A 17197-nucleotide genomic window follows, 5' to 3' on the forward strand; every position below is an offset into this window, starting at 1 on the left:
TTGGAACCACTAATCAATATGAGGATAGGCGTTGCCTATCTATAAAATATCCATTTCACCTCCTACCCACAGACTATGGCCCAGCAGAGAATATGAGATTTGGAGGGCTATTTGCCATCACCTACCACCTGGAGAAGATGCCACCTCCAGACATTTGTGTCCAGAGTCGCCAGTTCATCGGGAAACCGGGTGAATGCAGTATCTGTGGCTGGGCTTGTGGAGTCGTTCCTGGCTACCTAAACCTATTGGCCCGGCTGGACTAAATATATACTTTTATTCCACAAACAATGTACTTTTAGCTAATAAAGACATATACAAGATGGCGGTATTCCCAAAACATGGGGCTATGAGACTTTGGGACAAAATGGCATTGAGATAAAGTAATGTAATGCTGCATCCCTTTGTGTTGGGTCATGACATGTAGACAGAAGGTCTGGAGACACATCTAAGCAGGGGATGTGTAAGGAGGGGCTGCCTGCTTGTCAAAATCCCTTTATGTGTTTCAACTGTAGTTGTTTGAATATACAAGTGTTGAGTTTCCATTGGTTCTTCCTTGTCCCCTACCCCCTCTATGACAAGGCTAAGGGGAGTGTTGCTAACTGTGTTTAAAGTGTATTTTTGAAGCTTAATAAAGAGTTTATGCTCTGCATGTTTAACCCTCAACACCTCTGTGGCTTGTCTCATGATTGAGGGATTAAGGGCTGGTTATGGCGAATCTGCAGGCTGTGGGTATGTTTGGAGGACAGGAGACACAGGTCTGGCGGAGGTGCTCAGCAGGGGTATCCGAGATCCGTCACACATCTACTGTACATAGATATTTAATCCCAGAACTAAAATTACATTGTTATTTATCTTTCTGGAAGGCGGTGGGTGACACTTCCGTCTCTTGAAGAGCGATGGGTGATGGGTTTCTCGGGTATCTGACACTTTATTGTGTTTTGGATACTTTGTCTCCCTCTGGTCTCTGTGGTTCCTCCTCACTAAGTGATGACACTATTCCCTAATGATATAACAGCTGGTGGGAGGAACCACTACAACCCACAGGAGACGAGGATTCCAACAAACCCAACATGTCTGATCCCAGCAGTGTGCAGAACAAAAATTAAACCCACCGTCCACCTCAGAGGTAAGTATGAAATGTTCAGATTTAATAATGTTTATTCTCAATACATTAGCAAAATACTACAATTACCAATAATAGAGATAATGCTCTAGCTGCTGGTAACCCAGCGTTGCTCCATACTTATTAGTGGATACATGTTTTTGTATTCAGGTCAGGTCTGAACAGAATTATGTAACATTTGGGGAAAAATATACAACCAAGAAGTCCAGAACTTGAGGCTATTAGAGCAAAAACCTCCACAGCCACCATGTATTTCCCTCTGGTGCTCAGATAGGCCGGGATCATGGCGATCCAGACACTGCAGAACACCAGCATGCTGAAGGTGATGTACTTGGCTTCATTAAAACTGTCCGGTAATGTCCTGGCTAAAAAAGCGATAATGAAACTCACAGCGGCCAGAAGCCCCATATATCCCAGGACAGAGTAGAAGCCGATAACTGAACCCTCATTACACTGAATGATGACCTTCCCCCGATAAGACTGAGTGTCCCGATCCTGGAAGGGAGGAGAAATAGACAACCAAGTGACACAGATTAAGACTTGAACCAGTGATAAGACACAAATGATAAAAGTCGGTAGTTTGGCTCCCATCCATTTCCTCCAGGGGCTCCCAGGTTTGGTGGCTTTAAAAGCAATACACACCATGATACTTTTGGAAAGTAGAGAAGAGACGGCAACTGAGAAGATGACACCAAAAGAGGAGACACGGAGCATGCAGGTCACATCTACTGGATGGCCGAGGAACAAGAAGACACAGAGGAAGCTCAGCATGATGGAGACCAGGAGAAGATAGCTCAGGTTCCGGTTATTGGCTTTAACAATGGGGGTGTCCTGGTAATGTATAAATATCCCCAATATTAAACCAGTCAGAAGACAACAGAGGATGGAGACAGCTGAAAATACTACAACAATGGTGTCATCAGTGTAGGAGAGAAATTCCACCAGTCTTGGAACACACCGATCCTTCTTCTCATTTGGCCATTCTTCATCAGGACATTTCATGCAGTTTTCACTGTCTGCAGGAAGAACAATACAAACACAATGAACATCGGGGTCAGAGCTTCAATCAGTGCATTTTAGGGCCTCAGGAAATGAGATTGGCCATCACTACATCAGGATTGATCGATTCTCACATATACAATATATCCCATAGTCTGTAGACTCTATAACTTTCACATAGATAATATACACTGATTTGGGGAATTTTCACCAGAGAAATGGAACAGAATACATTGCCCTAAATATATGAAGAAGGATCATTTATTTGCAACATTTTATAACAGAAACAAAGCGAAATGTGTCTGAGTGATTGTCATTCAAAGTGTGAGAGCGCTGAAAGCTGAAAATTGGCCTGGACAGGAAGGGGGTGAAAGTGTCTGGTATTGAAGGGGTTAAACACATCAGAATCGGGTGTCCCAATACTTTTGGTAATATAGTATCTGTAATGGATCTGATCAGTCTTTACATTTCAGCTGTTTTGGGAGAGGAGAAGTTTTCTTTTTGTTCTATTGTCGTCTTTTTTTTTTTTTTTTTTTTTTTTTCTTTCAATATATTTTTATTAAGCAAGAAGTATGTAGCATACAAGGTAAGGAATTATTCTTGACAATGAGTCGTTGACAATAGATAATGCAATACTGGTACATTCAGTATATATACATATCAAAGGGAATACAAACTGGTGAAGAAAGGGTAGGTCTATAATAGTACAAAGACTGAAATATAAGGGGAACGGCCCCTCATTCCAGGCACCCCATATGGGATCACACTGTGCCCAAAAGCGAGGATCCGCTACCTCAGTCAAAATTTTGACGTGAACGGTCAATGTGCAATTCATACATTTTCCTTGAACGTTGCTTCAGCAAGTTTTACTATCGGTAAGTACAAAATAGATTCAACCAAGGAATAACCAGAACAGTAATAGTAACATAGGAAATAACTCGAGGTAACCTGTTGGCAGTAATCAATAGTGATGAGTAGATTACATAGTGGGGAAGAAAGTAAGAGAAAGAGAAGGGAGAAGAGAGAAAAAAAAAAAACGAGAGGGGAGGAGGAGGGAATATACAGGTAAGCAACGATCTGATTAAGATGAGCCTCTCAGTGAAGTAAAGGCTTGGTTCTGTTATACCATTCTAGCCAGACTGTCCATCTGTGTGCCAGTTTAGATAAGGAACCTTCTGCCGATGCATACATGCGTTCATACATGCCGTGTATATGTGTTAGTTTGATGACTTCTGTATGAGATAAATGTTCAGGGGATTTCCAGTTACGTACAATGATCAGTCTTGCTGCCAGGCATATATGAGTGATTATGTTTTGAAGGTTACGTGGGTATTTATCAATTCCTATATTAAGGAGTGCCAATTCAGGAGTTGGGGGGGAGGCAATGTGTGTGATATCTGATATGAGGTGGAAAGTGTTTGTCCAGAATTGAGTCAATTTAGGGCATTCCCACAGGATGTGGTATAAGGTACCTAGGGAACCGCAGAGTCTCCAGCAGTTAGGATCGGTGGAAGGACTAAATCTGTGAATTTGTGTAGGGGTGAGGTACCACCGCAGATTACATTTGAGGGAGAGATCCCAAAGGTTAGCTGATTTAGTCGCTATGAAGGTAGCGCGTAGAGCGTTGTGCCATTGTTGTGTAGAGTATGTGGAGTTTAGATCTTTTTCCCAATTTAGCATAGGGGGTAGTTTCTCAAAGCTATTTTTATCATCCAGAAGAGCATAAAAGAGAGAGATACCTTTGGTCGATGTGTTTTTTTTTGATAGGTAGTGCCAAGCTACGTCGGAGAGAGGGAGTATTTAGGAGGCAATGTGATATTTGGACATATTTGAAATAGTCCGTGGTTGGCAATGAGAATTTTTCTTGTAAGGAGGTGAATGGGAGTAAATATCCGTTATCAGTGTAGTATAAGTCTGAGATGTGGGATATACCTTTGTCCCGCCAAGTGGAGGTCTGTAAATCCGCTATTAGTAAGTGTAGCGTCTCTATGGGGAGAGGAACTTCACAGGTAGGGGCTGTTGTAGGTAAGTGATCAAATAGATAATTAAATGCTGCCAAGGATGCCTTGATGGTTGGGGATAGATGGTGATCTGTCTTCCTAATTTTAGTATTGTCTTCAATGCTCCATCAGTTGGGGGGGTGGCAGACAGACCTGACCATGTACCCTAGACTCCTAATATTGCACATGTACAATGATCACACTGAAGGAAAGCTTGCGTGATGTCTAGAGCACCTTAAATACTTCACTAGGTATTGGCACATCTCCTATAACTAATGCTGCCAGGTAATTTACTTTCTACAGGAAGTAGTGTCCTCTGAGAATCGGTAATTGCCCTTCATTCTCACCTGTAACTATTTTGACCGGCTCTATCTCAGGGTTGGTCATCAAGGTCCTTTCCTTTGATCTTTTCTAGCACTTCGGACTCTTGGATACACCAAGTACGTCCCCTCCCACTCAGTTCAATAAGGGTGATGGTGATTATGGAGGTATAGTCCAGCATTACTGATCAATTGTAGACCTGCACTGATGGGAATGGGTGTCCTGGATCTGTTGCAGTGCATATAATCCTATAGATATGAGTCCCCCCCATTTTTGCCTCTCTTTCTCTCCCCCTTCCCCTCCTTTTTCTACCCCCCCTTGCTGCCCCCCCCTCGCTCCATCCTTTCCCCGTCCCCTTTTCCCGCTCCTGCCCCCTCCCCTTCCTTCCCTCCCCCCTCTTCTTCCCCCCCTCCCCCTCCCTTTTTTTTTTCTCTTCAGGCACTGTACATCCTGGAGCAGACTCCAATCAGTTATGGAGTATTTCAAGTCTAGCTTAATATGGAACCTGCAGGCAGAGGGTTACCCTTAGACTATCAAAGTTACCGAAAGCTTCCATAAGTCTTTGAAGCACTATTATTCTTGTTTAATGGTTTAAAATTAAAGTTACTTGTTATATGTTGTACGTTTTTTTTTTTTTTTTTTTTTTCTTTTTGTTTGCTTGTTCTGGCTTAAAGATATACCTACGACCTACAGTAGCTCCCTACTGATACTCCTTCCTACTACATGCACTACCTATGACACGGTCTCTGGAGGGCAGAGCCATTCGTGGTTCTCCCGTTCATACTTCTGTCCCCACTCAGCGGTCCCATTTGGGCCCTCGCTGACACACCAGCTCCCCCTTCTATAGGTGGAATAGTATCTCTATCTCCACCTCTGGTACATCCCTAGACCCCATACCCTCCTTCCTTTAACTCTTTTTACACATTTTCTTCCATCTCCCCTCCTCCTCCCCTTTTTTTTTTTCCCTTTCCTGTCCCTGTCCCTCCCACAAGCCTTTGACCCCTCCTACCTTGTCTCTCCCCCCTACTCCCTCTTCTGGAGCTGAGGAGGGGCCACTCCCCCCCTCACTGATTCTCCTCCCGGCTGACCGAGTTCCACACCCATCGATCTACCAAACTATCCGAGGTTTTTTCCTGCTTAATCGCTCCATAATAGCCATGAGAAAGAATGTGGCGCCCACTCCACTCCTGTTGTTGAAGTGTGTGTCGTTGAACGTGAAGGGCCTTAATCTCCCCGAAAAGAGGTCTCAAATCTTAACCTCCCTGACCAAACATAAAGCCCACTTCATTTTCCTTCAGGAAACTCATTTCCGCTCTGACGTGGCCCCTAAACTATCTAATCACATCTACTGTACAGTAGTTCATGCCACTAAAACAGAAGCTAAAACAAAGGGAGTCTCTATCTTAATCTCTAGACATGCCAACTTCCCCCAGACTGACTCCCTTGTCAATCCAGAAGGCAGGTTTGTTTTTATCAAAGGCACATATGCCTCAAAACCTATTACACTCGCCAACATATACTCCCCCAATGAACGCCAGGTTCCCTTTTTTAGGAAGATTTGCGACCTTCTCTCCTCTTTTCAATCAGGCCTGGTTCTACTGGAAGGAGATTTCAATGTTCCGCTGAACCCGGTTTTAGACTCCTCTTCGGGAACCTCCTCCTTGCCATACCAAGCCCGTAAGGCAAATTAAACTGCAATTACAAAACTTAACACTTCACGACGCCTGGCGCACTATGTTCCCCTCTGAGAGGGACTATACTTTTTACTCAGCACCACATGGTAAATATTCAAGAATAGACTATTTCTTTCTTTCCCAATCAGACTTACCCCTCCTCCATCAAACAACTATAGAACCAATGTTCCTTTCCGACCATCACCCCATCACGATCACCCTTACCTACCCCGAGTCCTGCACCACAACTAAAACCTGGAGATTTAACCCCTCTCTACTTATTGACCCAGCGACCTTAGACTATTTGAAAACACACCTGCGTCTGTATTTCAAGGAAAATACTACCCCTGACATCTCCGCTGTGTCCCTGTGGGAAGCGTACAAATTTGTAATTCGCTGTGAGCTTATCACAGTAGCAGGGAAAGCTAAGAGGATCCACCAAGAAACCATTTCCTCCCTGATCAGGAAAATGAAACACTTAGAAATATCCCACAAACAGTCGCACGCGCAGTCCACACTACAAGATTTGTTACATTCCCGTTCTCTCCTCTTGGAGGAATTAGGCAAACAAACTAGGAGACGCTATATCCTCAGTCAAAGGTCTTCTACAAGCATGGGAACAAATGCAGGTGCCTTTTGGCTCGCACAATCCAAGCTTCCAAATCCTCATCTACAATTCACCACTTACGAAGTGCTCACGGAACATTCTTGTCCAGGAACGATGATATAGCTAAAAAATTTGAGAACTTTAAAATTATATAAATTGCAACAGACTCACCCGGGCTTAACTCCATCGGCCACACGCACGGATCGCATTAAAGAATTTCTCCCACAATACTCTCCAATTCCAATATCCTCCCAACAAGCCCAGGGCATGGAGACCCCCCTAACTTTAGGAGAACTGGAGCTAGCAATTAAACAGATGAAAACTGGTAAGAGTCCAGGCCCAGATGGCTTCACGCCAGTATTATAAGTCATTCCTCGACTCCCTTGCCCCTAGACTTCTTTTCACCTTCAATTCACTCGCTGATTCCCAGGTGCTGCCTGAAGGAGTGCTTATGGCACATGTAGCTATAATTCCGAAGGAAGGCAAGGACCCTACCCAAGTTTCAAAATACAGGCCTATCTCCCTCTTAAATGTGGATATTAAAATCTACGCTAAAATCTTGGCCAACCGACTGCTCCCTTTGATTCCCGAGCTTATTTCCTTAGATCAGGTGGGTTTTGTCCCTGGTAGGGAGGCCGGGGAAAATACCATTCATACCCTGAACCTCCACCACTGGCTCACATCCTCCAAGACACATGAATTCTTCCTCTCTCTTGATGCCGAGAAGGCATTTGATAGAGTGGCCTGTGATTATTTGCGGGAAGTGCTAGGGGCAATAGGTCTGGCACCCCGCATGCTCTCACACTCATACTGACCTTATACTCAAACCCCTCAGCTAAAGTGAGGGTTAATGGCCACCTATCGGATGCCTTCTCCATCAGTAATGGCACACGTCAGGGCTGTCCTTTGTCCCCCCTAATTTATATTTTAACTCTGGAGCTCCTTCTCAACAGAATTAAAGCCAACTCTGACATTGGGGGTCTGACAGTGGAGGGGAGAGAATTTAAGGTCGCTGCCTTTGCAGACGACATCTTGTTGTCCCTGAAATCTCCTCGCATGTCATTGCTCAATTTATTGAAAGATCTTGAGCTCTTTGGTAGTTTGGCCAATCTCAAGATCAATTACCGTATATACTCGAGTATAGGCCGACCCGAATATAAGCCGAGGCCCCCAATTTACCCCCAAAAAACTGGAAAACGTATTGACTCGTGTATAAGCCGAGGGTGAGACATGGCTGTCCATCCCTGTGTGTCCGTCCATCCCTGTGTGTGTGTCCGTCCATCCATCCCTGTGTGTGTGTCCATCCATCCATCCATCCATCCATCCCTGTGTGTGTGTCCGTCCATCCATCCCTGTGTGTGTATCCATCCATCCATCCATCCCTGTGTGTGTGTGTGTGTGTATTCATCCATCCATCCATCCCTGTGTGTGTGTGTGTGTGTGTGTATCCATCCATCCATCCATCCATCCCTGTGTGTGTGTGTGTGTGTGTGTGTGTGTGTGTGTGTGTGTGTGTGTCCGTGCAGCCTTGTGTGTGTGTGTCAAGCCTACCTGTGTCCCAAGCCTCCGTCCCGAGCCACCGTCGTCCCGAGCCTCCTCCGTCCCGTGCCTCCTCCGTCCCGTGCCTCCTCCGTCCCGTGCCTCCTCCGTCCCGTGCCTCCTCCGTCCCGTGTCGTGCCGATGGATCGCCGCTCCAGGATCGCCGCTCTTCTCGGCGGCCATTCTACAATTCAAAAGCCGCGCCTCCGCCTCCGCCTGTGATAGGCGGAACACTCAATTTCCCAGCAGCCTGTGTTCCGCCTATCACGGACATCCTCTCATACTCGTCCGTAGTATGAGAATGAGCAGATGTCCGTGATAGGCGGAACACTGACTGCTGGGAAATTCAGTGTTCCGCCTATCACAGGCGGAGGCGGAGAAGGAGGCGCGGCTTTTGAATTTTAATGTCCGCCGTCGGTCTGCTCGATACGCTGATCGAGCAGTCAGACAGCGGTGACTCGAGTATAAGCCGAGGGGGCACTTTCAGCCTCAAAAAAGAGGCTGAAAATCTCGGCTTATACTCGAGTATATACGGTACTCAAAATCCCAGGCTCTGAATGTATTGCTTCCTCCTCGGGAGGTTCTTCATTGTCAAGAGGCTTTCCCTTTCCGATGGGAGAGGGAGGCAATAACGTACTTGGGAATCAGAATCACCAACCGGCTGTCAGACCTCTATATGTCTAACTTTCACATAGCCCTTTCCAGAATTCAGACTCATTTCAAGGAGTGGATGGGCTTGAACGTTTCCTGGTTTGGTCGTTCTGCACTGATTAAAATGATCATTCTTCTGAGACTACTTTACCTTATGCAACTATCCCCATCCACCTCACCCCAGCTTTTTTCTCTACCTATCGCAAAGCCTGTTCTGCTTTTATCTGGAAAAACTCCCCACCTCACATAAAGTACTCTCGTCTTACGCTTCTGAAAAAGGAGGGAGGCATAGGCCTGCCAGACCTATATAAATATTACCTGGCATGTCATCTCACTAGGATAGTGGACTGGAACGTACACACCACCAGAAAGACCTGGGTGTCACTGGAAAAATCTCTTGCACCAGGCTCTTTACATTTACTGCCCTGGTTAGATCGCAAAACTGGCCACAGGCGACCGTCACACATCCTCTAATCTATCCTTCCCTTTTGGCCTTTCGTGGATCGATGGGGTCCGGGTTGTATACCTCAGTGCCAGGTCCTTTAACTTCTCTAAGAGAGAACCCAGCTTTTCCCCTGGGGGACTCTCGCTCCTTTTTGCTCCATGAGTGGCCACAAGATGATGTCCTAGCTATCCACTTGTTCTCGAAAGGAACCCCTCTTACCTTCGAGAACCTGGTAAATATCTCTAAAACTGCTTCTTTCTCCTTTTGGTCTCATAGGCAAATTCATAATTTTCTCTCGACCCACTCACACCAGTCCTGTTGGACCAGACAACTCACTCCCTTCGAATCCCTTTGTCACCAAAAAACAATGCAAAGGCACCTAATATCCACCCTCTATGCTCTTCTCTCATCCTCATCGACCCCACAAGTGCTCCCTAAATGTAGCCATCCAGGAAAATAGTTACAAAATTGCCACAAGATGGTACAGGACCCCCTCAAGGCTCCATAAATGTTCCCCCCTCCATCCCCAACACCTGTTGGAGGTGAGGAAGACGAGAAGGAACAATGCTCCATGTCTGTTGGGCCTGCGAGCGCCTTCAACTCATTTGGAGAGAGGTTAGCGAAATTATTTCACATGTCACCACATATACCTTGGATTACACCCCCGCACAATTTCTCCTGCATCACACGTCTTTGTCAAAGAAAAAAATACTATAAGCCATTGGCTATGCATATGGTGAACGCTGGAGAACGCTAGGAGAATATCCAAAATAAAAGAAATGGAGGAAATGATCCACATTTCACAGGAAAGAACACACAAATTCTCAGTCACCTGGTCGTGCTGGATCCACTTCACGACCTCTGAACGCTTTCGTCAAATTGAAGACAGATGAATTCTGCTCCTAACTGTGGGCTCTTACCGGCCTGGGGGATGGGGTGGGGAATGGCCCTTCTGAGGGGCATCAGCGGCGGTTCCCACTCGACCTTCTCCCACCCTGACCCCTTCCCTCCCCCCCCTTTTTTTTTTCTTTTTGCAATGTTCTCCCTCCTCTCCCTGCATGACCCGCTTTTGCTATTTTGACATTTATATCCCTCTGCTAAAAAAAAAAAAAAAAAACATAAAATGTTTGGGAGTTTTGAGTAATTAGATGATTTTTCCATGTAGGAGAGGAGTGCCGGAATCGCTCTATAAAAGGATAAAACACGGGGATGACAGAGATGTACAGTACTTCATAAAGACAAATACAAACCTTACCAGAAATGCTGGAGATCTCTCCTTCTGGACATGAGACACACTCATAGCAACATTTATGAATTGAAGATCCAAACTTTTTTCTGGTGCCGGGAATACAGGGATCCGAACATCGAGATACCGGAACCTGAAATCAGATATTATAATAATAATAATAATATTTTAAAGATCCATCATATTTCATGAGGCTTTTCAAAAGTGTTACAAATGAGGTTTGGCTTTGCCTTCACCATGGGTTCAGTTGAATTCTTCAGGTTTGATATCCAATCAGGCGGGGGGGGGGGGGGGGACTTCAGCAACCTGTAGATTGCAGACAAGTGACTGGTGGATCGGGGTTTGGGTTTGCTGACCCGCCATTTCAGAGCACTAAGGGACTTCTTATAAAGTTGGAGGTGCAGTAAGGACCAAGAGCCGCATAATCCGATGTCTCCTCTGTAGTGCCGGCTCCTGTCCCATGCCAAGTGACACCGACTGCACTCCACCTCTAATCCCAGCTAGTGGTCTCCAGAGTGGTGCCAGCAGCAGAAGGAATAGATCTTCAGGTCAATGTGAAGCAATACACCGAGCATTTTAGTATAGGGCTGCTTTCACAGTGATGTGCTGCGGTTTACCCACACCGCGGGTGCAGTGCAGTGTACCTGAAGCTTTCCCGGGGGTTTGCTTCACTTAGCCATAGACTTCTATTATATCCTGGGGGTTTGCTGCACTTATCCATAGACTTCTATTATATCTTGAGTGTGTGGTACATTTCTAAATGCAGGAGGTTTTTATACGCTTTCAGAAAGTGTCCCACACCTGCAGGATATAAAAGAAGTCTATGGCAAAGTACAGCAAACCCTGGAAAGTTGCAGATGCACTGCGCTGTACCCATGATGCAGGTTAACTGCAGCACATCAGTGTGAAAGCAGCCTTATAGGGGCTCAGAACACTAAGGGTTAATTTACATTTGTAGTTTGGGGGGTGGTAAAACCTTAAAGCTAAGATGAGTTTTTACTGCCCCAACCACGCCCCCTTTCGCTGCATTTGACAGGAGTGTACACATAGCAAAGCCGTAGCAAGCGTTATAAGCCCTGCTATGGTTGATGGGTGTAGCACCTGCCAAGCATGACCCATTTAAGTGAATGAGGCTGCTCTGTAAGGGTCCTACTACCTTGTGCAAAACAGCAAACAAAGGGTTAAAGCAGGCAACGTTGTGTTGTTTTCTCACCACCCGCTTTAACCCCTTGGACCCCACAGAAGCATGCAGTTACATGGTGTTTTCAGAGTGGCCCTGTTTACTTAAATAGGTTGCTGTTGGCAGGCGGCAGCACCCACCAAAAGCGATTTGAGTGTGTCTGATAGGTGGTAAGGAAGCGATATGCACACAATTGTGATACAGTAGCACGGCAATTAGAGGTTTGAATCAGGTGTGAGGAGGAGACACTGGACGACACTGCCTGGTGATCTTTGACTTCTCCCATGTTGTTCAGGTAGATCTCCACCTCTTTAAGGTTGCCTGCCTCTGCAATCAGTTGTCAGTATTTTGGGGTATTCATTTATTTGGGGTGTTTATTATATGTAGTACCCGCCTAGATAGGTGCTAGAATGTAGTTAATTAATATAGTGGGGTCTCCTAATCCTCCCATTGAATCTCTCCAACAAACACGAATCTCAACTAAAAAGAGTCTCCCCTTTACCTGGACTGACCAAGCTGTCCCATTCCTGTGAATTAAACTTTCTCCACTCCCAAACCAGCTAGACGACAAACTATAGAGCCTTCCAAAAACAACTTCCCCAAATACTCCATCAATTGCGAGTTTCTGGACTATCCAGACCGGGGAGAATGGTCTCATTCAAGATGATCATTTTGGCCAAACTCATATACCTAGTTCGCAAAGTAGTATTGCCAGTTCCCCAAGCTTTTTTTTTAACCATACATGACAGATTACAAAATTCATATGGAATAAAAAGCCACCTAGATGTGCTCACCACATATTAGTAAGACATCATAACCAGGGCTGGGTAGGGATTCTTCACATCCGTATCTACTACTATGCCTCTATCTTGGACCAATTATACTACTGGTGGCACCCATCCTCCAACAAAAGTTGGTCAACTGTGGAATCCCCACATCCCACAACTTACAATCTGCTGGACACCCTTCTCCTCACCACTGCAGGTTCCCCATTACCTACAACACCCTCCTCCCCATCATCTAGAGCATCATTACTGGCTTGGAAGGAGTACACACGGAACACACCACCCAACCAACCCTGACATGCCCACCCCATCCCTCTTAGCCCTTGTACACATGGTCGGAAGAATCCGTCGGAATGTGTCCTATCGGACCGTGTCGTTGGATAATCTGACTGTGTGTGGTATGCATTGGACTGATTCCGTCGGAATATCCGTCGGACCCAATTTTCCAACATGTTGGAAATATTTCCCGACCAACTGGGCCGGTCGGACATACTCCGATCATGTGTAGAGAATTCCGATCGGACAAAGTGCCACGCATGCTCAGATCAAATTCCTACATCAAAGCTATTGGCTACTAGACTGAATGTAGTCCCATCGTAACGAAATTACATCATCACATTTTGAAAGATCAGATTTTTCTCCAACTTTGTCCGACCGTGTGTATGCAACAGTTTCGGACAAGATCCGACGGACAAAATCCGATGGGCAAAATCCGACGGATTTGGTTGTGGAAATCTCCGACCGTGTGTACAGGGGCTAAGATGACTAGCAGGTCAAATTACGAATCTTAGGCTCCAGCACTGGCACACGTATGGAATCAACTCCCTACTAGATCTCAAGTCTGAACAGCCCTTAAATACCTTCAATGACCTCCAAAACAAATTTCCTCTCCCAGACTCTGAAGCATATACTCATGTAAGGATAAGCCACTTCCTTAAAGCTTCTAAACTCCCCCATGTAGTCTCAATCCCCAAAACACTAAACAGACTCTACTCCCAGCCCACATACCCAAAATATGGAATATCCACAATATATACAGCTTTAAATGACCGGAGACCCTACTTCCAACTTAATACCTTACTTAATAACTCTCCTCTGCTACCCCCAGCTTCCTTTTTTGATGAATCTAATGGCATTATATCTTCCTTCATGTGGAATGAGAGATCTCCACGTCTGGCTATTTCCATGCTACAGTTGCCTCTCACCCTGGAAGGTCTGACATTTCCTAATTTTCTTAATTCTTAATTCAGTGTTTTGCTGGCTTATATAAGGACTCCAATTGCTCTCATAAATCGCTGGATTATCGTTAGCTCCGTATCCTGTGTTTCTTGCTCCTGTTTGATTACCTGTTACTAAGGATGAGCCGAACACCCCCCGGTTCGGTTCTCACCAGAACCTGCGAATAGATCTAAACTTCGTGTGAATTTTAGAACCCTATTAAAGTCTATGGGAAAGTTCAAAATCTAAAGTGCTAATTTTAAAGGCTAATATGCAAGTAATTGTCTTAAAAGTGTTTGGGGACCCGGGGCCTGCCCCAGGGGACATGTATTAATCCCAAAAAAGTTTTAAAAACGTCTGTTTTTGTCGGGAGCAGTGATTTTAATAATGCTTAAAGTGAAAAAGTGTAATATTCTGTAAAGGGGCGCATGTTTCCCATGCTTAGAAATATCCCTGCCAGGTCTGCCAGGTTCTGTGCTCGGATAAAGGGTCTGGTATGGATTTTTAGGGGAGACTCCACACCATTTATTTTTTTTAATTTGGCGTGGAGTTCCCCTTAGAATCCATACCAGACCTGAAGGACCTGGTAATTGAATTTGGGGGAACCCCACACTTTTTTTTTTATCAATGACTTTCAATGACTGTCCTCTGTATTACAGGGAGCCGACAATTCATAATAGCTGCGAGTGATTTTAAATGACTTTTTCTCCTGCAGAAATGACACTTTGTGCAGGGACAGTTCTAAGCACGGGAAACATGCACCCCTTCACAAGCATACTATACACACCAGGTACGAAATTTAAAGGAATATTACACTTTTATTGTTTTACTTTAAGCATTATTAAAATCACTGCTCCCGAAAAAACCTCAGTTTTTAAAACTTTTTTTGCATTGATCCATGTCCCCTGGGGCAGGACCCAGGTCCCCAAACACTTTTTAGAACAATAACTTGCATATTAGCCTTTAAAATTAGCATTTTAGATTTCTCCCTTTTCGAATCTGCCGCGAACACCCCAAATTGTTCACTGTTTGCCGAACAGGCGAATAGGCAATGTTTGAGTCGAACATGAGTTTGACTTGAACGCAAAGCTCATCCCTACCTGTTACCGACCCGGCTTATCCTGACCTGCTCTGGCTTCTCTCCTGGCTCTGAACCCGGCTTGTTTCACGGACCTGCTCTTGTCTGTTCCAGATTGACTTCCTGTGTTTGACCTCAGCTTGATCACAACTATACCTCCTGCCTCTGCTTCTGACTGCCTTCCTGTGTTTGACCCCCGGCCTGACTTCTGCTTTTCCACCTGTTAAGATCCACCAGTACCTCCAGGGAATCATTGGCTGTGACCACCTTCTCTGCTTCTGGGTGTCCGCTCCTGTAACCATCAGACAGCTTCACCGGCAGGTAACCCATGCATGTCTGGGCATAGCACCCTCTGTCTCCAAGTTCAGGGGTACTCTGCACTCAGCCGCAAGGGTAGCCCTCTCTTCACCTCAGCCTCCAGCCTGGTACATGACAGTGACGCACAGTGGGAGCAACCTTATATAGCCACATAGCACCTTAAACCAGGTGGAACTGATCCCTGAAACCTGCTGGAGTCTAGGAGACACCTTGTGGTGGACACTGGAACTGCAGTAATTCAGAGTACCACAGTGCCACCATCAGGCAAACTCAATCCTAACAACAGGGTGCCCCCCCCCCCCACCCCCTATTATATTTTCTATGGTAATGGTACCATTACTACAAGTGATCACAGCAGATCAGGATGTACAGTGCATCCGGAAAGTATTCACGGCGTTGCACTTTTTCCACATTTTGTTATTACAGCCTTATTCCAAAATTGATTAAATTCATTATTTTCTTCAGAATTCTACAAACAATCCCCCATAATGACAACATGAAAGAAGTTTGTTTAAAATATTTTCAAATTTAATAAAAAAAAGGAAAAAATCCCATGTACATAAGTATCACAGCCTTTGCCATGACACTCAAAATTGAGCTCAGGTGCCTCCTATTTCCACTGATCATCCTTGAGATGTTTCTACAACTTGATTGGAGTCCATCTGTGGTAAATTCAGTTGACTGAACATGATTTGGAGAGGCACACACCTGTCTATAGAAGGTCCCACGGTTAACAGTGCATGTCAGAGCACAAACCAAGCCATGAAGTCCAAGAAATTGTCTGTAGACCTCCGAGACAGAATTTTATGGAGGCGCAGATCTGAGGAAGGGTACAGAAAATGTTCTGCATTTTCTGGTCCCGATGAGCACAGTGACCTCCATCATCCATAAATGAAAGAAGTTTGGAACAACCAGGACTCTTCCTAGAACAGGCCGCCTGGCCAAACTGAGCGATCGGGCAGGAAGAGCCTTAGTCAGGGAGATGACCAAGAACCTGATGGTCACTGTGACAGAGCTCCAGCATTTCTCTGTGGAGAAAGGAGAACCTTCCAGAAAAACAACCATCTCTGCGGCACTCCCCCAATCGGGCCTGCATGGTAGAGTGGCCAGACAGAAGCCGCTCCTCAGTAAAAGGGACATGACAGCCAAAAGGCACCTGAATGACTCTCAGACCATGAGAAACAAAATTCTGTGGTCTTATAAAACAAATATTGATCTCTTTGGCCTGAAAAGCAAGCGCCATGTATAGAGCAAACCAGGCACCGCTCATCACCCGGCCAATACCATCCTCACAGTGAAGCATGGTGGCAGCAGCATCAAGCTGTGGGGATGTTTGTGAGCAGCAGGAATTGGGAGACTAGTCAGGATCGAGGGAAAGATGAATTCAGCAATGTACAGAGACATCCTTGATGAAAACCTGCTCCAGGGTGCTCTGGACCTCAGATTGGGGTGAAGGTTTTTCTCCCAACAGGACAATGACCCTAAGCAATCAGCCAAGATAACAAAGAAGTGGCTATGGGAGAGCTCTGTGAATGTCCTTGAGTGGCCCAGCCAGAGCCCAGACTTGAACCCCATTGAATATCTCTGGAGACATCTGAAAATGGCTGTGCACCGACCCTCCCCATACAACCCGAAGGAGTTTGAGAGGTCCTGCAAAAAAGAATGAGAGAAACTGCCCAAAAATAGGTGTGCCAAGTTTGTATCATTATACTCAAAAAGACTTGAGGCTTTAATTGGGGCCAAAGGAGCTTCACCAAAGTATTGAGCCAAGGCTGTGATACTTCTGTACATGGGAGGAGCCTGTGATACTTCTGTACATGGGAGGAGCCTGTGATACTTCTGTACATGGGAGGAGCCTGTGATACTTATGTATATGGGAGGAGTCTGTGATACTTATGTACATGGGAGGAGTCTGTGATACTTATGTACATGGGAGGAGTCTGTGATACTTATGTACATGGGAGGAGTTTGTGATACTTATGAACATGGGAGGAGTCTGTGATACTTATGTACA

The 17197-nt window shown here is 45.4% G+C and overlaps 1 protein-coding gene across 1 annotated transcript; it reads right to left on the minus strand.

Moving 5' to 3' along the window:
* Window positions 1-1220: 1220 nt before the first annotated feature.
* Window positions 1221-15195, minus strand: LOC143956750 (vomeronasal type-2 receptor 26-like). Its single transcript, XM_077466937.1, has 3 exons — window positions 15022-15195; window positions 10614-10737; window positions 1221-2139 (listed from the first exon to the last, which is right to left on the minus strand). Exons 1-3 carry the CDS (start codon window positions 15193-15195, stop codon window positions 1247-1249), a joined length of 1191 nt encoding a protein of 396 aa, XP_077323063.1. The 3' UTR covers window positions 1221-1246.
* Window positions 15196-17197: the final 2002 nt, after the last annotated feature.

The sequence above is a fragment of the Lithobates pipiens genome, unplaced genomic scaffold (assembly GCF_037356315.1).
Source record: "Lithobates pipiens isolate NorthernLeopardFrog02 unplaced genomic scaffold, aLitPip1_a1.2 Scaffold_41, whole genome shotgun sequence".
Lineage (NCBI taxonomy): Eukaryota > Metazoa > Chordata > Amphibia > Anura > Ranidae > Lithobates > Lithobates pipiens.